At 45.1% G+C, this 23,788-nt stretch overlaps 1 protein-coding gene across 1 annotated transcript in view; it reads left to right on the top strand.

The window, feature by feature from the left end:
- The window catches only part of crebbpb (CREB binding lysine acetyltransferase b), a gene marked incomplete at its 5' end in the record, with an annotated part of 86,138 nt that overhangs the window by 24,847 nt on the left and 37,503 nt on the right, over positions 1–23,788 (top strand). The window contains one exon of the mRNA XM_083649853.1: positions 9,749–10,332. Within this exon, the coding sequence (XP_083505979.1) occupies positions 9,749–10,332 (584 nt within the window). The remainder of the gene's footprint in view (positions 1–9,748; positions 10,333–23,788) is intronic.

Here is a 23,788-nt window from a genome sequence, read left to right as displayed (position 1 = left end):
CACGGTACTAGCATTTCTACTTCGATACCGATACCCAGGAAAATATTTTCGATACCACGGGAAGGGGTGGATGACGACACATCAAGAGGGATAAAAATAAAGATAAGACAGATGGAAGGACAGACGCACACTTCTCCATGATCTAAAACTTTGAACTTTGACAGCAGATTACCCCCTGCTCTAGCCAATTTTTTGTGTTGATACTTTTCGATACTATTGATACTTTTGACAACCCTATTATGTACACTCAGCCTAGAGCCCTTAGATCTTGCTATTTCTTATTGTTTGAATGTTTAAATACCTCTCCTTTTTGCTTTGAAATCATTTCTTCTGTAAAGCACTTTGAGCTGCATTTTAGGTTAGGAAAGGTGATATATAAATAAAGACAGTATATTATTATGATTATTATTATTATTATTATTATTATTATTATTATTATTATTATTATTATTATTATTATTATTATTATTACAATTGGGGAGAAAACTGGGTGGGGGAGACACTTGTTGGCTCCCTCTCTCCACCCCATCCCTCTGTGACTGGCGAGGCAGCAGCTTCAGTCTGTCATTAGCTCTCAGTCTGAATCAGTCTGTCTAATAGAGGACTTTGAGAAGCTCTGGGTGCAGCGTTGTCACCGGCGGCGGCGGCGGCGGCGCTCCTCTCCAGGTGAGAATAGGATGACTTAAGTATTCTTCCATGCTTCCATTGTCACTACTTGGCATTCTGCTTGCTTGCTTCCAGACTGCTCGTCACGTCCTTGGTTTTTAATGAGCAGATTCAAGTTGTACCGTCAGCCTGTTGAGAAGTGACTCGCCACACTGTTTCCTCTTTCAGCTCTCGCTCCAGCTGCATTTCTGGCTCGAGCGTGCGTGTCTCCTCCTCAACTGCGTATGTTCTCAGTCTTGTTGCTGCTGAATAGGTCTCTGGCAGAGGCTAAGCGCAGGTCCTTTTTTGCCATTCTTATGCACTGAAAGCGCAAATTGCCAGCAGATCTCCCATTATCGTCCCCCATTTTCTCCTCCGCTCCAGGCACTCGTTCAGAAACAGGTTGGGTCTCTCTCTCTCCAACCTTGCAACCCAATCGGCCCCAGACGCTGAGCTAGGCGTGCGCGGGGGGTGTGGCCGGTCGTGCTGTTGAAATCGTTGTTTGGCAGGCAGCCACACACACACACACACACACACACACAGGCAAACACACTCGACACCCTCACGTGCAGGACCTTGGCATAGACGCGTGATTTGGACTGTAGCCCTCATTAGTGATCTGTATTTGTATGTGGAGCGTGCTTGTTTACTTTGTCTGCGCTCAGTTCATTCCTCTCGCTGGCCCGGCCAGCCACAAGAATGCTCCCTGCTGCAGAGCAGAGCAGGACCTCCCTCTCCTCAACATTTTCCCTTTGCCCATTTGCTGCTGTACATGTAGAGCAGGAGTTGGGCTACTTTGATGTGTGTGTGTGTGTGTGTGTGTGTGTGTGTGTGTGTGTGTGTGTGTGTGTGTGTGTGTGTGTGTGTGTGTGTGTGTGTGAGTGTGTGTGTGTGACAGATAAGTGAGGGCTGCAACAAGCTTTGCCGCACACCAGTAAAAAAAAAAGAAAAGTTTAGTCAAAATAAAATTCTCGCCAGTAGTCAATTTCATATGTTCGAGCAAGCGACCAATTAATCAATCTTTGATTATGCCTTCTAGGGATGCCACGGTGTGGACATTTTCCCACCGGGTAATCAACACGTGACAGCACCGGTGTTACCGGGTAATCAACACGTGACAGCACCGGTGTTACCGGGTAATCAACACGTGACAGCACCGGTGTTACCGGGTAATCAACACGTGACAGCACCGGTGTTACCGGGTAATCAACACGTGACAGCACCGGTGTTACCGGGTAATCAACACGTGACAGCACCGGTGTTACCGGGTAATCAACACGTGACAGCACCGGTGTTACCGAGTAATCAACACGTGACAGCACCGGTGTTACCGGGTAATCAACACGTGACAGCACCGGTGTTACCGGTGACACCGTAAAAAACGGAAAAAAAAACACTCCAGAGCTGCTCAGCAGTCCTCACGGTCCGGATTTTTTATTTAACTGCTCAGTCCGACACACCCGTCAAGATAGTCACCAATACAAGCGTGGTAGGGATGTCAGGTTAACCACAGAGAGTAGTTTGGAGCGGTTACGTTTGTCGGTCTATAAATTAGACTACTTTGCACACGATCCTTTCTACCCCATGTTTCTCCCCCAGTCAGTCAGCCCCTCCCATCCCTGCTGCTGCGCGCTGTTGTGAGCGCTGTCTGTCAGCCTCACATAACGTTAAACACTGGGGACAGACTCTCCTCCTGGAGAAAAGAAACTAACGTCATTAGCCACAAATCTGGTGATTTCTTCTGGCCATGGGATTAACGTGGTCAGCAAGCAGCAGTAAGCCAGGCAATGACGATAGCTGAGTAGCATGTGCTTTTATCACAGCTAAGTCATCAATGCTGACTATTACCATCAATGTTAGCGGAGGTTTAGCTAACCTATTAGCATCAATGCTAGCGGAGATTTAGCTGTGTTAAAAGTAAAACCACATTTTAGAGATGGCAGTGGCAAGATAATACACACAGGCTTAGATAAGGGTCTTGCCTACATGTGTATGAGGGGGGGTTGTGTTCACAACATGTACAACTAACGTTACCTGCTGGTCTGTCTAACCAGAGATATGATGCACTCAGACAGCCAGGATAGAGGGAGCGCTTGTAATATACACCAGCGCAGCTGAGCGCATGCTGAAACTGTCACGAGCGGGTGGAGTGGAAGGTGTTGCCGGTGGGCATGTTATGTAATCGGTGTATGCCTCAACACCGCTTAACACCGGTAACACCTAAGACCGCGGCAAGCCCAATGCCTTCCCCAGACCTGACGAGAATTTGCCCGATTGTGGCCAAGACTCCTTGGCCCCTCGCGATCATCTCGAGGGTGCTCCCGATTCGAACCTCGTCGGGAACCGTTAATCTGCGCCAAAATATCCCGTAGTGTGTGGGGTTCAAAGACTGCTGTGTTGACGTGTCGGGGCTCTTCCCCGATTGTGAATCGGGCATATCAAACATGGTTGATATTTACAACTCGACAGGCGATGGAATCTTGAGCAGAGAGCCAATGAGAGAGCCAGCTGATGGTGAAGCGTCACCAAGCGGAGCGGGCGGGGGGAGTGGGGAGAAATGGGGCACGACCAACACAGTCTCACAGAAAATAGTAAAATAGCAACGTTGGGCCGGGCATGATGTGTGCTGCAAAAGTCTGCAGGCTGCAGGGAGAGAGCGCGCAGAACGGAACAGAATTGGCACCAAAAACACGCGCACACACACAGCTCTCCATACACACTCCACAACACACACACACAGCTCTCCATACACACTCCACAACACACACACACAGCTCTCCATACACACTCCACAACACACACACACAGCTCTCCATACACACTCCACAACACACACACACAGCTCTCCATACACACTCCACAACACACACACACAGCTCTCCATACACACTCCACAACACACACACACAGCTCTCCATACACACTCCACAACACACACACAGCTCTCCATACACACTCCACAACACACACACACAGCTCTCCATACACACTCCACAACACACACACACAGCTCTCCATACACACTCCACAACACACACACACACAGCTCTCCATACACACTCCACAACACACACACAGCTCTCCATACACACTCCACAACACGAGATCTCTGCCCAACACTTTTCTCCACTCCATAACGCACATGTCTCACTGCAAATTTTCCGACGCACTTTTAACGAGTCCATATTTTCGGCATGTCATTCGGGGGGCAGCGCGGCTGTAATAGGCTACAATCCTCTGCTCTGAAGTCACGTTTAATCACTCGAGTTTCTGCGAGATCCCAAGTCCTCTGAGGTGACAGTCTTCAGTGTCATCGTGGGGGTGCGTCTGAACGATAGCGATTGTGTGTGCGTTCCAAGATTGGAATGTAAAAAAGAAACGGTTATCTCTATCGTGAGGTGTGTGGACTCTCAAGATTTTTTTATAATCTTCAATGATTTGAAAATGTTTAGGTGTGGGGGAGACATTAATTGTTGACACCCCTAATTAAGACTGCATTATTGGTGTTACAAATAAAGCTAACTGATGTTATAAGAGCTGACATAGGCCCAAATCAAATCAAATCACCGCTTGCAGAGAAAACAACTACCGGTAGATGGTTTCCTCCTTCCTGGCACTTTCAGGGCTGGGTCCAGCTTACCTACGTATGTGCAGCTGTGCCAACGCAGAGTGCTGCAGTGTTACTAGAGATGCTGCGATCCGATCATGTGATCGGATATCGGCGCGATATCAGCCAAAAAACATGGATCGGATCGGATCGGATTCCAGCGAAAATGACCGATCCAAGGCTCCGATATAAGCACTCCATTCCATGACTCCGCTCCAGGATTTCTATCCAGCATGCAGCAGCAGCAGCAGCAGCAGAGGCCGCATTGAGCCTAGGATGGCCAGGGCCAAAACGTCAGACACACCCGTCCTTAACCTATGTGCGATTCGAAATCACGCGTCCGCACCATAGACTAGCAAAACATGGCCGCCCCCAGTGTGGCTGACAGTCTCTCAAATGATAACAAAACAACCACTATTGCAATTTGCAATACATGCCCCGCAAGGTTTCTGAGATTAGGGGAAAGTCTGAGCTGGCGTTACGCTAAACCAAACGTGGGGATGAGGCAGCGGATTTGTTTTGGCGTTAACGTTAGCTGTTGTGATGATGGCTAACGGGGCTAACGTTAGCTAGCTGGTTAGGCTATCTACTTGCAGGGCAGCGCTCCACAAGCTTGTTGTGACCAAAACCCCCGCATTTAAAGCATTTCATACTCCCAGAGCTGGCGTAAACCATAGAGAACCTCATGCATTAGCCTACTCAAAATTAAACGTCCAGGGTTTGTGTCTCCAAAATCAACTAACGTTACATGCAAGCTAACGTAGCTAGCTGCGGAGCACTCATGATCTATAAGGAAAACGAATGCGCACATAGCCTACATAATTGTCAACATCACATTAGGGATGTCAATTTTCGGTTAATTTCACTTTCGATTAACCGACGCTAATAATCGATTAACCTATCGGTTAATTCATAATTTTTTAATATTAATTTTTTTTTTTTTTTTTTTTTTTTTTTTTTTTGTCTATTTACTCAATGAACTCATGCCCAAACAAGGCGTGTCTATTTAGATGCTGAAATGTTAATGCTTTTTGTGTTAGAATTTCTAACACAAAAAGCATTAACAAGCATTAACAAAAAGCATCAACATTTCAACACAAATTCTTTTTGTGTTAGAATTTCTAACACAAAAAGCATTAACATTTCAGCATCTAAATAGACACGCCTTGTTTGGGCATGAGCTCATTGAGTAAATAGACCAAAAAAAAAAAAAAAAAAAAATTTTTTTTTTTTTTTTTTTTTTTTTAAATATTAACTGATAGACCGACAGCAATAACCGAACAACGACGTTAGCGACGGTTAATCGATTAACGGTTAACCGTTGACATCCCTACATCACATACATGTATTTTCTTTAATCTAGACTACAGGCATCATTTTTCAGTCAAAAGTGAAACGACACAGATATGATGGCGTATAGTGAGGCTTTCCATGCCTCACTATAGAACTGGCCCCAATGCAAAATTCACAGCTTATATGTTGCCGTCATGCCAATAAGAGTCTAAATTTAATTTTTTATGTTTTATCTGCAGACTAAGCAGCTAGGCTTTCGGTTCTATAAAAGCCATTATTTTTTGTACTGACTATTGAGTGATACACTTTACTAAAACAATCATATTATATCACAATAGTGATGTCAGATTTGCTTAGGTCAGAGCTATGGACTATTAAATCATCCATCTTTGCTCACTACATCTGCCCTTTCTTTCTTCTTCTTTTTTACCCCAGGTGTGCATAAAATACAGGTTAAGAACTTATGGAAAAGTCATGGAAATCCATTGGTCAAAATGTGTATGAACCCTGAAGGGTTAAATTGAGCATTTATGAGAGATTTCAAAAATATCGAGATATATATCGCCCAGCCCTAATTTGATTGTTATGTTTTAGTTTTACATCAAATGAATTAGATGAACTAAATCGTTTACATACTATATTACCAAAGCACACACATACATACCTAACCCTAAAAATGTTTGTTGCCTGCTAGCTATCAGACAGCATAGAGAGACTTAAATACCGGTATGTGCTGTATCGGTATCGGATCGAAATCGGTATCGAATCGGGTATCGAAATTTGATCGGAATCGGATCGGTTTTGAGCTAAAATATCGAAATCGGATCGGAATTGAAAAATCTCGATCGCAGCATCTCTAAGTGTTACCCTATGTTCACACAGAGTGCTGCAGGGTTACCCTATGTTCACACTGCTGCAGTGTTACCCTATGTTCACACTGAGTGCTGCAGTGTTACCCTATGTTCACACAGAGTGCTGCAGTGTTACCCTATGTTCACACTGAGTGCTGCAGTGTTACCCTATGTTCACACAGAGTGCTGCAGTGTTACCCTATGTTCACACTGAGTGCTGCAGTGTTACCCTATGTTCACACTGCTGCAGTGTTACCCTATGTTCACACAGAGTGCTGCAGTGTTACCCTATGTTCACACTGCTGCAGTGTTACCCTATGTTCACACAGAGTGCTGCAGTGTTACCCTATGTTCACACTGCTGCAGTGTTACCCTATGTTCACACTGAGTGCTGCAGTGTTACCCTATGTTCACACTGCTGCAGTGTTACCCTATGTTCACACTGAGTGCTGCAGTGTTACCCTATGTTCACACTGAGTGCTGCAGGGTTACCCTATGTTCACACTGCTGCAGTGTTACCCTATGTTCACACTGAGTGCTGCAGTGTTACCCTATGTTCACACAGAGTGCTGCAGTGTTACCCTATGTTCACACTGAGTGCTGCAGTGTTACCCTATGTTCACACTGAGTGCTGCAGTGTTACCCTATGTTCACACTGGCAACATTCCACTTTACTTGTATGAGTTTGATTGCTTGACTTGAAAAAGAAGTATTGAAATGAGTAGTGTGACGATGACGATACATGGCACAACAGAAAGCATCCAAGGATATTCGGAGGGGTTATTATTAGTGGTTGTGTTTGACATTTCTCTTGAATCAGGGGCGGCTGTCGCTAATCGCTTTGGATAAAAGAGGTCGGTGGTTCGATTCCCGGCTCCTCCCGCATGTCGAAGTGTCCTTGCACAAGACACTGAACCCCAAATTGAACCCCAAATTGCCAGCACCCTGCGTGGTAACCTGCCGCCATCGGTGTGTGAATGGGTGAATGCACCTACTACCTGTAAAGCGCTTTGGATAAAAGCGCTATATAAATGCAGGCTATTTACCATCTTGACCTCTTAGCTTTAAAGGTGGGGAATGCTGACATAATGTAGCTCACTTTAAACCTATCCCTCCCAGCATTCTATTTCATTATTCTATCATCTGGGCAGTGGTGGCCCAATGGTTAGAGAAGCGAGCTTTAGTTTAGTTTAGTTTATTTCGGATCAAGAAATGCATAAAAACCATTACAAATTTACAATTAATACAGTAGTAAAAAAGTACACAATATGTAAAACGAAAGTAAAATGATCCAAGGATAACCCAGTAAAGCAGCTTAAAGTTACAAACTAGAAGCCTGCTTATTTCCACTGGGGTCCTTCAAATATCAAAACCTTAATATTACACAATTGTACTTTATAAAAGAAAAACAGAAAAAGGAAGTCTATCGATGACACATAAAATATATGATATATACAAATGAAATCTCAGCGAAGGTGTTGCAATTACTCTCTAGTCAACATCTCATTTTTTAGATGAGTCTTGAGAGCACGTTTAAAGACATTCACAGTGTTTATGCCTTGCACTGAAGCAGGTAAATTATTCCAAAAGTTGATAGCAGTGTTACAAAATGACGTTTGGGTTTGGCTTCCTGCAATAGGTTTCTGAATTGAATATTGGGCAGATCTGGTATTATAGGAATGAATTTCACTTGTTCTTACAACACCCTCCTTGAGATAACCAGGGCTAAGGCCGTTCAAAATGCGATATATGTGACACAATTTAAGTTGCTTCACCCTTAAATCAATCGGTAACCAACCAAGTTTACTAAACTCAGTAGCGCCAATATGAAACCTATTGTGAAGATTAAGCACACATCTTATGGTTTTATTCTGTGCAGTTTGGAGTTTCTGTTTGAGATTTGCCTTTAGGCCAGAGTACCATACACTGCAACCATAGTCATAATGGCATAAGATTAGACTGGAAGCAAGTAATTTCAGAGAACTAGCATTAAGAAACTTCTTGTTCCTATGTAAAAATTTTACTCTAGAGTTAACTTTACCAATAACAGATTTGCCTGTATTTTCAAAGCTGAGGGTACTGTCAAGTTCAAGTCCCAAATAACTGACAGATGTTTTGTTGATTATTACTTGGTTATTGCACATAACTTTCATATCTGGATGCAGCCGGAGTTTGTGCTTTGAGCCAAAGAGGATAGCATTGGTTTTACCTAAATGCAAGGACAAAAGCTTGTGACCGGAAGGTCGTCGGTTCAATCCCCGGGACCAGCAGGATAAATCTGGGTGGGGAAAGTGAAAAGGCAGCGCTTGCCCCTCCCTCATTACCACCACTGAGGTGCTTTTGAGCAAGGCCCTTAACCCCAACTGCTCCAGTGGAGCTGATCAGTGGCCAGCAGATCAGACTGTGGTTGTACTGGTCAGCTTCCAGGTATGAATGTGTTTGTGAATGTGAACAGGGCACTCCTGAAAAAGAGAGCATTGCTCTCAGTGAGACTCCCCCTGTATAAATAAAGGTAAAAAAAAAAAAAAAAAAATCATGCTTACAGAATCATTTTGTGACAGGTTTGGCAGGCAGCATGGCCAATGTGTTCTTTGTGTGAACATGTTGTGAACATGTCTTAGTCAGTGTTACTGCTCACAAATACCGCTGTAAATACGAGATTTCCTAGAGAGCAAACGCCTCTTTGTTTAATTGACACCACCTAGGGGCAGGGGTGTCCAAACCTTTTTGAACGGGGGCCAGATTAGATCATGTGAAATTACCGGGGGGGGCGGCCAGCTGCTTCTCGCATCATATATGGGTTATAAAAATAAAAATCACATACAATACAATTGTGCTTTTGTTTACCATCTGAAAACACTAGTTCTGCCCGTGCTGTTCCTACTTGGTGCTTGTCTACAAACTGTATGATAGTGCTGTCATCATTAGGTGAATGGACAAAATGCTAAATGAACTTGCTTGATGAACCAATACTGTGTGGAGGAGGGCCACATATAGTATATTTTGAGACACAAGCCGAGGGCCACTTAAGATCGGTCAAAGGGCCCCCCGGGCCGGACTTTGGACATGCCTGACCTAGGGTGAAGTTGCATCCACCTCACCCTCCTCTTGGCCTCCTTCAGTTGGGTTTGACTTAACATGCGTTCGTGCTGTCTCTAAACTTTTTTCCACATTCGGTGTTGAAATAAGGTTGGAGGCTGATGATCATTGCAATGATCAATTGATTGATCTTTCTCTCGAAAAACCGTTTTTCTTCTCGAAGGCTCGGCAGTTTACTGGTTTTGTGTTGGAGTGTGTTGGAGTACTGATGATGGCTAATCATTCTCTCTCTCTCTCTCTCTTCCTCCGTTAGATCTGGTGTCTCTGTTTGACCTGGAAAATGACCTTCCAGATGAGCTGATCCCAAATGGAGACTTGGGCCTGATGGGAATGTCCTCCAATGGCGGCCCAGGAGGAGGTGGAGGGCCCGGCCTGAACTCCATGGTCCCCGACGCAGCCGCCAAGCACAAGCAGCTGTCTGAGCTCCTGCGACCAGGCAGCTCCTCCATTTTGGGAGGCGGTCTCAACTCCGCCGGCCCCCAGCAGGGAGGTATGGGCGGGGGGGGCCAGCTAGGCGCTGTGCTGGGCAAAAGCCCCCTCGGGCAGGGCTCACCCAACCACCCGTCTTCCCAGGCCCAGAAAGGAGGAGGTGGCCCCGGACAAGGCTTTAACCAGGCCATGCTGAACAGTGGGCAGAGCCACGGGGTGATGAACGGGACTATAGGACCCGGGGGTCGGGGTAGGGCTGGCATGCAGTACCAGGGCATGCAGGGGGCACAGGTGGGCGCCGGGCCTGGTGTCACGGGCAGTGTGCTGGCAGAGACGCTCACCCAGGGGGGGCCACAGATGGGCGGACACAACGCCATGAACACTCAGCAGGCTGCAAACATGAATAAGGTGAGGTTCAAGATTCAGGGTTCAACTTCATTTTGTCCCAAAAGCGAGCGATTGTTTTTGCAGCAAGTTACAAGAAGGAGACAAAGCATAGGGCCTAAATGATCCAAATCAACTATGAGGTACAGTTATAATTATGCTCAATTACACCAGTTTTCTCTCCCATTAAAATATATATCATCATCATCCTCAGCAACGGATCAAACATTCTAGACTACCTTCTGCTAATCCCTATATAACTATAAAGATGGCTGGAATTCATGACTGATTGTACCAATAGACGTTATTCGACTGACGTAACTCATGTACGGGCACTCGGGCAGGCCCGCCGCCACCATATTGTTGACATTTCCGCGACGCTCACAAAAGTGACTGACAGCCTGGTGATAGCAGCAGCAGCAGGAGTACGCTAGCCACCGCTACTAGCCTATTTAATACCATTTTTACTGCGTCAGGAGCTATTTCACAACAGCGATGGTGTGCTGTGTAATAACACACAGCTGTAGTAATAGCAGCGATAACAGCCGGGGTGTTAGTTTTTAAGCAATCCCTACTGTCCGCAAACGTGAAGGGAAAGAGACAGAGGCTAACGTTAGTAGCAAACATTGGGCTAACATGCAAGCAAGTGTCAGATCATATCAAACAGACATTTAACGTTAAAGCCCCACTCAGTAAGTTTTCCACTGCGCCCTCTGCGTGCATTAGTATCGTTAACGATATCGCCATTCAAAGTCAACAAAACACAGCGCCAGAAGCTCTATGTACATGTTGTGACATCGGGTACTCACCACGTGACGAAATAATAATCCATAGTCCCGTGAAACATCATTTTCGTAGCAAATCCGAATCGAGTTACTTCCTTGTATTCATTCAGGCAGCGCTTCCGCTGTACAGCGCATGCGCGCGTCCTGTTTTTTTTTTTTTTTTCTTGCTCCGGGACGTTGCAGACAACTTGCTTAGTCCCAGTGTTGGCCAATGGAGGGCGGTGTGGGATAAATAAAGACGAGGGTCTCCCTATTACAAGTCAATCTACCATGTCCGGTGACTAAAAAGCTCTTATATTAATGTAAAAAATGTCAAAAATCTTACTGATTGGGGCTTTAAGGTTATTTACCTTTGCTGTCACAACAATGTTTGATGATGATGTTGTTGGTGGCACAAAAGTAAGAATGTCACAGACCTTGCCACAGATGAAATAGCTATAAGACTCAAGGGATTTGAAAGCCTTCAGCTCCTGAGACGTGTATGCCAATACTGTATTCACAAGGTAGTTATAAATGTCCGGTACGTTATACCTGGCGATATATTGAGTTGTATTTACTCATGGTGGCTAAGTCAGTTTTTTATAGGGGTCCACACCTCTGACCAAACTTATTTTTTCATCACTTCTCTTTGACGAAGCCATAACTGTTGCTATACGTTCAGTTAAACTAGCCGGTCAGACTAGGTACCGGCTGCTGTTTGTCAACAATATGGCACCGTCCGGGGTTAGCGAATAAGGTCTATTGATCTTGCCTTGGGGGCAACTTGACCACCAGGAAGCAGAGGGCAGAGTCTAGAATTCAGGGCCAAGTGAAAGCATTGGGTCAGACATTGTTTTGGTCCACTGATTTAAATGTCATTTTCATAAACAGTGTTGTGTGTGTGGACGCTGGGCAGGTTTCTCTCCACAAACAGTCATGCAGACAAATCAGGGGATTTCAACTGATTTCACTATACTATACTAACATTTAAGGGAAAGCAGTGTCTCTGTCTAACCCCAAATCTGTCAGTCAGTGGCTTCTGGGCCGATTTCTGTCATATCGAATATCGTTATATTCTTCACAATATCGAGTTGTTTTCATTTGTGAGGATGTCATCAGTGATGTCACTTGAGCAATTGTGATGTCATCAGTGTCAGTGATATCATCAGTGATGTCACTTGAGCAAAATGGTGTTTTATGGCTACATTACCGCCTCCTTCTGGATTTATCCATCCACTGTTTCCATACATTCACCCCTTCACTCTTTCTCTGTGACACACTCAAATTCATCCTAGTGAGGCGGTTATTTATCTATTTATAATATACCTGGGCGGCCCGCCCAAGTAAAGTCTGTGTGTAGGAAACACTGCATTCACAACAGTACACTATAGCCATTTTCACACATGCGCTTTATACCGGGAAATGACCAGAAAGTGGTCTATGCCTTTCATGTGTGAAAATTGTTTTCCGGTATAAGCGTGACCCCGTCATCACGGACATTTCATCACTTTGGAGGTTGTCAGAAGAGCGGTATGTCTGCTTCATGTGTGGGCGTGCAGATTTCCCCCCTCCCCTCTCTGCTCGCTCTCTGGCCAGTCCTTCAGTCAGCAGCCCGACACACAGGACACAGCCAAAATGGCAGCGGCTTCTAGTCTGAAGCCGCCCAACGCTTGTTGAGAAAGCAAATGCACGAAGTGAAATGTGGAAGTATTTTGCTTACTTACGTTGCTGACAGCGAAGGCAAGCCCGGACACATCAAACGAAGCCAGTCTGTAAAAAGTGCTTCAACGCGACGCAGGTGAACGGATAAACATCGAACCAGCCAGGCAATTTCTCTCAGACACGGATCCCAACTTCTTCAAATATTTCAGTTCAAAGACTGGTTAGCGAATGTGAAGGATACAACATACATGCCCTCTTAAGTCAAACGAGTGTGATTTATTGTGTGACAAGCGAACTTATTTCACCATCGGAGTTTTGCCGACCCCCAAAATAAGGACGATTCCCCATCAAAAAGTGCACACGTCACTCCCCGCCCGCTCTGCAGTGCCCCCCCTTCCTCAAATACAGGTAATTTGACTGCTATATTCACACATGTGAGCCCTCAGGTGTGAAGGGAAATTCCGGGAAATGGCCGATATTGATTTACAGGTAAGCATGTGTGAAAACGGCTTCTGTGTCAGAAACTCTGCTTTGAGCGCAACTTCTTGCTCTGCTAATCCCTGCTAGCCTGTTGTTAGTTATCTGAGGGATACATGACTCTCGCCATCACATATTGATCTGTTGTTCTCACTGGGTCTGCTGGAGGAAGCAGACACCCAGCTGTTGTTCTCACTGGGTCTGCTGGAGGAAGCAGACACCCAGCTGTTGTTCTCACTGGGTCTGCTGGAGGAAGCAGACACCCAGCTGTTGTTCTCACTGGGTCTGCTGGAGGAAGCAGACACCCAGCTGTTGTTCTCACTGGGTCTGCTGGAGGAAGCAGACACCCAGCTGTTGTTCTCACTGGGTCTGCTTGAGGAAGCAGACACCCAGCTGTTGTTCTCACTGGGTCTGCTGGAGGAAGCAGACACCCAGCTGTTGTTCAACTTCTCACTGGGTCTGCTGGAGGAAGCAGACACCCAGCTGTTGTTCAACTTCTCACTGGGTCTGCTGGAGGAAGCAGACACCCAGCTGTTGTTCTCACTGGGTCTGCTGGAGGAAGCAGACACCCAGCTGAGGGGGTTGGATGTGGGACCAAGTGGATCCATCCCTCTGGGTCCAAGTTGTGACAGCTTAGTGGAGGGTTTCACAGCAGTTCAATGCTCATGTGTTTATCACTGCATTCTGGTTAGAGAGAGAGAGAAACCGAACGGCCAAACCCCGTCTTTATTTCGTCACAGAAGACACACTGCGCATGCACATACACACATGTGCACGGCAGCCACTAGTACACACACACACACGCGCGCAATTGGAGGCGCCATGATATTTGTCCTCAGTGTTTGACCCATCCTGGTGGTTCAAGCCAGTGGTGGTGCAGCTACAGTGATGTGTCCGGGGACCAACTTCTTCTAACATAAGCTGCCAGACAATCTTCTGCATGTTTTTAGTTGGGGGGGTGGGGGGGGGGGGGGGTCAATTCGATGTTATTGAGGACACTTTATACCACACTTATTGTATATAGTAGTTAATGCAACATTTTGTAAATGTTTAAAAGTACCAGTGCCTTGCTTGTATTAACTTGTACATGCCTTTTTCTGTGTTGGAGTTCTTTGAGAGCAACGCAGAACCGCAGTCTAATTCCTTGTATGAGTACATACTTGGCCAATAAAGCTGGTTCTGATTCTGAAACCCCAGGGGGGCACAGGGAGAACATGCAAACTCCACACAGACAGGGCGTTTTCATGACCTAGCCCACCTGGGCACTGGGCACCCTCCCCCGGTACCAACAGCATCCCAGGCGGGAATCAAACCCAGGGCCTTCTTGCTGTGGGGCGAGGGCGCGAGGCAAGGCTGCTGCCACTGCGCCACCGTGCCCCCCCCCCCCCCCCATCCCCCCAAGTGGCAGTGGCATTGCAGTGCAGGATGATCAGCTGATGTGCGAGTCCGGTACTGCAGTTTTGCTTCCCACACTTACCAATTTTGCAATAAGATTAAGAAGACATTAGTCTTATAGTCTGTCTTTCAAGACCACCAGGGGTTCCCAAACCTTTCAAAGTACCACTATGTACCAAACCACATTTCCCAGTGACCACTTCACTGCAGATACCAACCATTTTTCCCCATAAAATAAAATTGACTGATTTAACCATGCAATAGCATCAGAAAGGCTAAATAACATAAAGCTACTGGTTTAAAATGCACACACACACTAGGGCTGCACGATATATCGTTTACACATCGACATTGCGATGTGCGCATGCGCGATAGTCACATCGCAGGACGTGCGATGTCAAAAGCAAATTAACTCGTCATGTTGCTTGATAAACTCTCACTTTAGGGGTAGCCTACTGAGTGAAATGCAGGCTCTCTCAAAGGAGAGAGACGCCCCGCTACTGTACTCACTCATTTAGTGCTTAGCTTCAACACAACAAACATGCACAGAGACCTAAATTGAATTATCTTTTGCTTATGTTGCGTTGCTGACAGTAGCCCGTCTGTAAACGATGTGGTTGCGGAGGCGGACTTGTCCACAGTTTGCAGCGCACTCGCATACAGCAGGCTGGCTGCTGTAACTCAACATGTCCGTGGAGTGGAGATATTTACTCTTGAAACACCAAAAAGCAAGACCGCAACTTATGACACGAAGGCTGATTACTGAGAAGTTGTCCGTGTTATCACTGTGGCTGTCTCTCCCCTTCAAGTCTCTGATGTTGCATCACATGATAGCAGTAACGTTACGGTAGAGTTAATCATACATAGCGACTTATTTACACAAAACATGTCAGTGAAAATAAAAAGAGAAGAGACATATCTGGGCAATTAAATGTATATTTATTACTTTCCACGAATGAATTGTTTGTCACCGGTCGGCTGCATGTGAATCCTCGTCTCTCTGTACTGCCAGCCTTGCGCTCAAAAACCGGAACTCCGCAGATGCGGAGTGTACCACTTGGTCGTTTCTGGAGGGGGTTTCCGGGGGGTCAGACCAAGTGTGTAAAGTGGCAGGGGTGTTTCATTGTTGATTTATTTAAACGTTAGAAGAACGAAAGAAGTTGAAAGCAGTGATTATAATCAATGAAATCTAATGTTTTTCTGCAAATAGCATAATTGGGAGGTAGATTCTGGCACTCAATATTAGGGGTGGGCAATATATCAATTGTATATCAATATTGTGATATGAGACTATATGGTCTTAGATGTTGGATATGGTAATATGGTGATACAGCATACATGTTGTCTTTCCCTGGTTTTAAAGGCTGCATTACACTAAGTGAAGTGTAGGCTAGTGACATTTTAAAGTAGAATGTCATAACTTACTCACTTTTTCATGTATGTAGCCTAAGTCATGGAAATCCATTGGTCAAAATGTGTATGCACCCTGATAGATGACGCTCTGAGGCCTACAGTATAGGTGACAGCCCAGTGGTTGAGAAACATTAAAATACCTAATTTCCCCTCCAAAATCAGATGGACTCCTCTACAAAATCATCCCAATCATTCTAGAAGTATTCTTTTCTTTAAAATAGAGCTATTCTGGTAATCTGGTGAAAATCTGTATTTTTTCATATCGCAATATATATCGCAGGGGCAGGGAATATCGCAATGTCAGTTTTTTCCAATATCGTGCAGCCCTAACACACACACACACACACACACACACACACACACACACACACACACACACACACACACACACACACACACACACACACACACACACGGGTAGTAGCAGACATGCTCTCCTCAGTCAGCAAAAAAGAGGACCCCTTTGAAAAAAAAAAATCTTTGCCAAAAGTTTGCCTAACTTTGGAACATTATTTAGCCACCTTCCTGACAAGCTAGCATGACACGTTTGATACCAATCGATGCCTTAGGTCTTCTACTTCCATATGATACCAGATATTAGAAAAATCCCATGATAGAAAATCGGCCAATATTGGAATCGGTTGCTGCTAGTATTTCTATCTGAATATGCTTACGTTCACAGGCTTTGAAGTGTACGATATGAGAGTCTTCTGCCCTGCCTCTGAGAGTCTTCTTATGGCTGTTGTGGTTTGACAGGAAACCAAGTGTAAACCAGCACACTAGTTCTCACTAGGTTGAGTTCAACAGACGTCACCACATGAAACAAGCCCCTCCCTCTCTCCTGTCCTATACAGACACGAGTACCACAGGGATGACGTATTTTAGGCTTACCCAGAAATGGCCTCCATGCTGGTTCGTAAGGGGAAAAGGCTAATGGCCTCCATGCTGGTTCGTAAGGGGAAAGCTATTGGATTTTAGAATGGAGATTACAGTTAAATGCATGAAAAAAGGTCTGTGGTTATTAACACAAGCTTAATATGGGAGTGGAAATGTGTGTTCAGCAGGATAGTCTTCACAAACGAGGACCACATTTATGACTTTTGAAGCGTTTTCTGGAAATCGCTTTTACATTTGCCTGGTTATTTAAAAACATTACAAAAGTGTAGGCTACTACTGTACTAGTATTACTGGAAATAACAACTATTATTTATTTACACAGTATTAAGTTGATCCATCTTTGGTTTTCACTCTAGAGACGTGTTTCTGTATATAGACATAACAGTGATGTTGTCTGTTGGCCGGCTGCATCGAAATAATGTTGCAATGCCTCCATGATATACAGTATTAGTAAGATGACCAGATGAAGCTGGTGTCATGCTTTGTTGTCCTAGACTTTGAGTACCAAAATGTTGGAAATGGGAAATTCAGTATGAAACTTGGAATTAAGTTTGCAAAAGTATGGCACAATATTGATCAGTTGCAATGTTTTGACCTGGCATTAACTCATTCTCTGCCAGGGTCATTTCGGTCTGTGTGCTCCCAGTGCCAGGATTTTGAGCATATTTCCTGATCTTCCAGGACCCACAGAATATTCTGTGCTAGGAATAAAATTACACAACATATCTCACAATAAAGCAGAGACTCTCTTCTTACCCCTTGTAAAAAACTGAAACTCGACCATGTTTCCTTGTTTAGTTACAAGCAGTGGAAGTTAGCTTGTTTTCACTAAAAATGCCCTCCTTTGTAACAGAAATAGGAGAAAAATAGGTTTTTAGTGAATGACACCGTTTCAAGCAGAATTCTCTTTTGAGCCTTTTATTTTTTGCCTCAGTGACACATCAGACATATACAGTATTTGTTTTCCCAAATAAATAAATAAAAAATAAAAAATAAGAGAATGTATTTTACAGTTGCCATGTGGATTTTTAGCTTAGCTTGATAAAAGCATAAACAAATGGAACGAACCCTTGTGGTCACACTCACACACTCTCTCTCTCTCTCTCTCTCACTCACACACACACACACACACACACACACACACACACACACACACACACACACACACACACACACACAGGAATAACGAGTGCTGTAACGTTACCTGCTGTCACGTTACCTCTCATAACTAACGTTAGCACAGAAGATCACACAATAGCTACGTTAGTGCTGTAAACTTTGAAATGTTTATGTGACACATGTTTCGCCTTGGTTGCTGGGGACGGGTGTGTGACGCGGTTTGACGTATCCATGTGATTCCCCTTCCCTTGAGTGTGACAGAGCTCTCAAGCTGGCAAGAGGAAACGTGAAGCGAGTCATGCCGGCGGCATAAGTTATAAACAATGCGTGACAATTATACTCGAATGTTGTGTGTGATCATTTCATCTCAAACGCGATACAAAAAATAGGCTACTTTTTACCATCGTCATCGCTCCAAGTGGCACCCATTTCTCCTCCTCCGATTCATCCGTGTCAGAACGCTGTGAAGGGGAGCCTTCGTAGCAACAACAAAAACGCTGGCGTCTTCCTCGCCATCGTCGCCAGCCGAGAACTCTGGATCGGACTCTGTTTCGACCACAGGCTCCACCCATAAATACTAAACTAGCGGGTTGCTTTTATCAGTTTGACTTGAAACAATGTCACAGGCTGGGAAAGTGTCTGATGTAATGTAAACAGCCAAAACATGAAAGTACGTCCGAGTACGTCTTTGGCACAGAACGCCATTGTAAAAAGTACGTCCGAGTACGTCTTTGGCAGAGAATGAGTTAACAAGCATCTCATATCCAGATTGTGTCAATATATCTTTTAGCTGGATTACATTTACGCCTGGTGTTAAAATGTCTTGCGTGTCACGCATGTCACTCGAGTCTCGGGAGGAGAAACTGGCTTTTTTTGTATGCAAGTTCTATCCGTTTGACCTAGTGCTGGACAATAGGACTTAAAACTGATATCACAATATTATTATATTTGGATCTAATGTTGATCTTCAAGATACTAGGGCTGTCTTTTTATTTGAAAGTTCGTTCGAACGTGGGGAGAAGACGAAAACGTGAAACAAGCGCGCCTTACGAGGAGCAGACCGTTTACGCTGAGCCACAGAACTGAGAGGTTGCTGTGAGATGTGGAGAAAGAAGAAAGTGCAGGTTCTCTTTCAGCCTGCTCGTGCTGCACCGCCTCCATCTCCAGTGTGCTTGTGCCGTTACACTGCCGGTAATAATTAGGGGTGGGGGAAAAAATTGATTCACCTAAGTATCGCGATTTTTAATGTCACGATTTTTTGAATCGATCTTTTATTCCAGGATCGATAATCGCATTTTTTTTTTTTTTTTTGGTGCTTGCAGTCAGGCCACTCACTGAACAGCAGGCCAGGCGCTGCCTACTGGTTTACTAGTGGTTTTATTACTTTATTAGTTAGTCTGAAGTAATAATTACACTTCAGGGTTAAAGTGGGTGCATCTCATTGTAAAATTGGACTTCAAACGGCCCAAATCTGGCTTCAAACGGCCCAAATTTCACGCGTGTCGGCCCATATCAGCCTGGCCTGCTTGGTATCTAATGCCCGGCCTGAATTATGATCCCAGTCCGCCCCTGTTTTTAACTATATCGCCCAGCCCTACTCATGATATATAATATACAGTCTCTAGTGTATGATTAAACTTTTCCCATGTTCTAATCTAGTGTAAAAAAGAAAACAAACTGAAAAAAGAAAAGAAAAAAATAAACAAAAATCGCAATAAATCGTAATATCGAATCGCAATAATCGTAGAATTCCCCGCTGTTTCCCCAACACACTTCTCTTACCCGGGCGTTCTCTTTTCACTCCTTCTTTAGCCTTCAACTCTTTTCTTTCTTTCTCTCTGTCTTTCTCTCTCTGTCTGCCATGTGCTGTTCTCTCCCTGGGCCCCTTGGCCTGTGATAATGGAGCTGTAAATCATGTTTAGAGGAGCCTGTGTGTTGCTGTTGTTGGGACTGTGTGTGTGTGTGTGTGTGTGTTGTGTGTTGTGTGTGTGCTGTTGTTGGGATGGGGGGGTGGATGGGTGTAGAGTTGGAAGGAAGGAAGGAAGAGGAGAAAAGAGGACACAGCAAGGAGGGTATTCAGGGTAAACACTGGAAGGCTTCCTCTGAGACGGCGTGAGTGTGTCCACTATCATGGTGAAAAGTGTGTGTGTGTGTGTGTGTGTGTGTGTGTGTGTGTGTGTGTGTGTGTGTGTGTGTGTGTGTCCACTATCATGGTGAGAAGTGTGTTTGTCCACTATCAAGGTGAAAAGTGTGTGTCCACTTCTATCATGGTGAGAATTGTGTGCGTGTGCGTGTGTGCGTGTGTGCGTCCACTATCATGAGCCGTTTTCCCACATGCGTACCGGAAAATTACCTGTAAGTCAATATCGGACATTTCCCTTCACACCTGGGCTCGCGCATGTGGGAAAATAGCAGCGAAATTGCCTGTATGTTGGGGGGCGGGGCGGCACTGCAGAGCGGGTGGGGAGTGACGTGTCGGCAAAACTCCAAATAAGTTTGCTTGTTTATCCGTTCACCTGCGTCGCGTTGAAGCACTTTTTACAGACTGGCTTCGTTTGATGTGTCCGGGCTTGCCTTCGCTGTCGGCAACGTAAGCAAAATACTTCCACATTTCGCTTTGTGCATTTGCTTCGTCTGTGTCCCTGTCGGGCTGTGACAAGGAGGAGGACTGAAGGACTGTGGCCAGAGAGCGAGCAGGCAGCAGAGAGGAGAGAGGGGTAAATCAGCACGCCCACACATGAAACTGACATACCGCTCTTATTATCACAAGATCATTTCGCCAGTTTGCTTTAATGTGCGCGAATGATTAGATTATGCCCGCTGGAACATTAAGCAACGTGTGTACACCTCGCCCATGAGAGGACCGGTGTCGCGGGAAATGACTGGACCCGTTCTAGACTTGTGTCCGTTATCGCGCATACCACTCTTCTGACTGGCTCGAAACTGGTGAAATGTCCGCGATGACGGGGTCGCGCTTATACCGGAACAACAACTTTCACACATGCAGGCATTAGACCACGTTCCGGTCATTTAGCGGTACAAAGCGCATGTGGGAAAATGGCTATGGTGAGACTAAGTGCAGATCGCTGAGTGGGAGAACCCATGTCTGCGAGTGGACGAGGAGGTAGGGCTTGGCGATATTGACCCAAAATCATATCTCTGTATTTATAGGCTGAAGGGCGATGCACAATATATATATCTCGATATGTTCTACAAAAGTGGGTGAAATGTTCAGTTCTAACTTGGTGCTTTCACAAAATATTCACACATATGAGATGTTTGATATATAATCATCAGTAATGTGGATAATATATAATGACTAAGTGGCTAAAGGCAAATGGCAGAACAGCTAGAACAGTCTGGTAAGTTGAGAAAATGACATCACTTTACAGTAATGCAGCTTTGGAACCAGGAAAGGACAACACTTATATTGCCCCGGCCCGAGGAGGAGGCCACACTCCGGTCTGATTGGGAGGGAGATGTTGGTACTGCAGGGCAGGCAGCAGGCGAGCGGGCGAGCGCGCGGCTGTGTGTTTCTGTGTGGAGAAGGGGGGAGGGGCAGGCAGCAGCAGCAGCAGCAGCAGCGTGTGCTTTGCTCTGCTCAGCTGTTGAGCAAGCTGGTCTCTCCCTCTCTCTCTCTCTCTCTCTCTCTCCACTGGGCTGGGCTTGCTCTTTCATTTCTCGCCCCGTGCGCTGCCTGCTAGCAGTGCAGAGGCTCCACTAGGCAAAGCAGGACAGAGCGGGGCTACAGGGAGGCAGACAGATGCACGCCGGGCCGTCGGTCGGAGAGATGGGAATTAGTAGGAATTAATATTTGAAATGATTCATCTCTAGTGATTTTTGTAAGCTGTAGCAGGCCTGGAATTAAGTCATTTTTAGGGCAAGGCCACTTTGACTTTCGATAAATAAAATGTTATTGGGGCATCGCGGCCCAAATGTAGGGCACCAAGGCCAAAAGCAATGGTTAAAATGAAGTGCTGCAGTGTGATACAACAGCACACCACTAGATTATATAAGGTGTGATTCGACATGTTTGTTGTGTATGTTTCTAAGCTCCTTGCACCCCAATTCCAATGTAGTTTCTACTGCAAATGGCAAATTAACTGACTCTGACCATACAGTTAGTTACATGTCTAGTAACACAGGAAAACGTAAGTCTAACCCAGTTTATTTTCTGTAGCTAGAAATGACAAATGTCTCCTAAACGCCTCACTGTGTCTGCCTATCAGGAGATGCTGTGAGTCTGGTATTTGCTGCGTCGCATGTAGTTTTAAATGAGGTAGTCGACAACGTTCTTGTAAGGGCACACCGGCCCGTTCCAAACAGGGCATGCCACACTGGCCATGTGGGTCGAAGGGGCTTTACGGCCACACTCCGGGGCATCCACGCCACTGGCCTTCCTGCCTTGCTACTATATAATTCCTGCCCTGCAGTGTAGACACGTTGTAGACTAGATGGAGTTTTCTTGATTTGAACACAAAGCAATCTAGCCTGGTCAAACCATCCTGCTTCCTGATCACGTGACCTCACCTTGTTTCACTCCACTGATGATCAGCGTGCTCTTCTGCCCGCACCCCTGGCCATTTACCAAAATGACAAAGTCCATGACAGGCCAATCAGGGACCTGCGCCGTAGTTGACAATGTAACTGGCCAATCAGGGCCGCAGCTGACAAAACAGTAATGGCGTCTCTCTCGGAACGAGTGGTAATGTTAACGTTAGTAGAGTAAACACAGCCGTAAGTGCAGTTATTGCAGAGATAGACTCAATGACGACAATTAAACAAGAACAATAGTATGCACCAGCGGAGTTTCTCCACATAAAATAAAAAATTTTCTGTTCTTCCGAGTGGATTTGGATTAAGTTTGGCAACGCTGATTGGCTGAAGCAGTTGTCTGTCCAGGCGAGTACTCGTCTTTCAAAGACTGGGGGGATTTATAGATTTTGGGGGGGGATCTATAGACTTTGGGGGGGATTTTTTCAGGCGATACTATAACAACAAATACCTGCTTCTCCTGTCCAATAAGCGATAATACTGTAATTTTTTTATTTAAAAAAGGAAGTAGTTTATGCACACCTGAGTGTAAATTACTATGGCTTTTGTCGTGTTTCTTCTGCAGACTAAAGCCATAGGCTTTTGGTTCTATGAAAGTCTTTATTTTTTTGTATTCAGTGATACACTCTACTAAAACACTAATATCATATTACATCAGAAGTGTTCTTTGTTTTGTGTTCACAATAGTGATGTCAGTTAGATTTGGTTAGGTTAGATCTATGGAATATTAAATCATCCATCTTCGCTCACTACATCTGCCTTTCTTACTGTCATTACTGGCAACTAAACCTGTTCGAATTTTGCATTGGGGAGAGTTCTACTGAAGTGACTATAAACCATCTGTGTGCCGTTTCACTTTTTATTGAAAATGCTTCCACCAGATTTTCACGGCTGCTTTATGTTAAACTCCATTTGAGTGGCGACAACATCGTTGACATCACTGGCACTCGGCCTAAGGAGGATTAACGTTAATAATTAACGTCATTATCGATATCAGATTCTTCATCGTCAATAACGTAATGCATCACTGACATTGACGTTACTCGGTGTTGACGTTTCAGCTAGAAGTGCTTTGTTGTTCGACTTGCCCTGGTTGTTTTTTCTGAGCGGGTCCCCCTTCTGAGGACTAGTTTTCCTTTTTAGCCAGTGATCTATCATGTTTGCAAGCAGCTGTCTACCCACCGAGAAATCAGCAGAGG

The sequence above is a fragment of the Poromitra crassiceps genome, assembly GCF_964638095.1.
Source record: "Poromitra crassiceps genome assembly, chromosome: 13".
Taxonomy (NCBI): domain Eukaryota; kingdom Metazoa; phylum Chordata; class Actinopteri; order Beryciformes; family Melamphaidae; genus Poromitra; species Poromitra crassiceps.
This window is presented reverse-complemented; position numbering and strand designations above follow the sequence as displayed.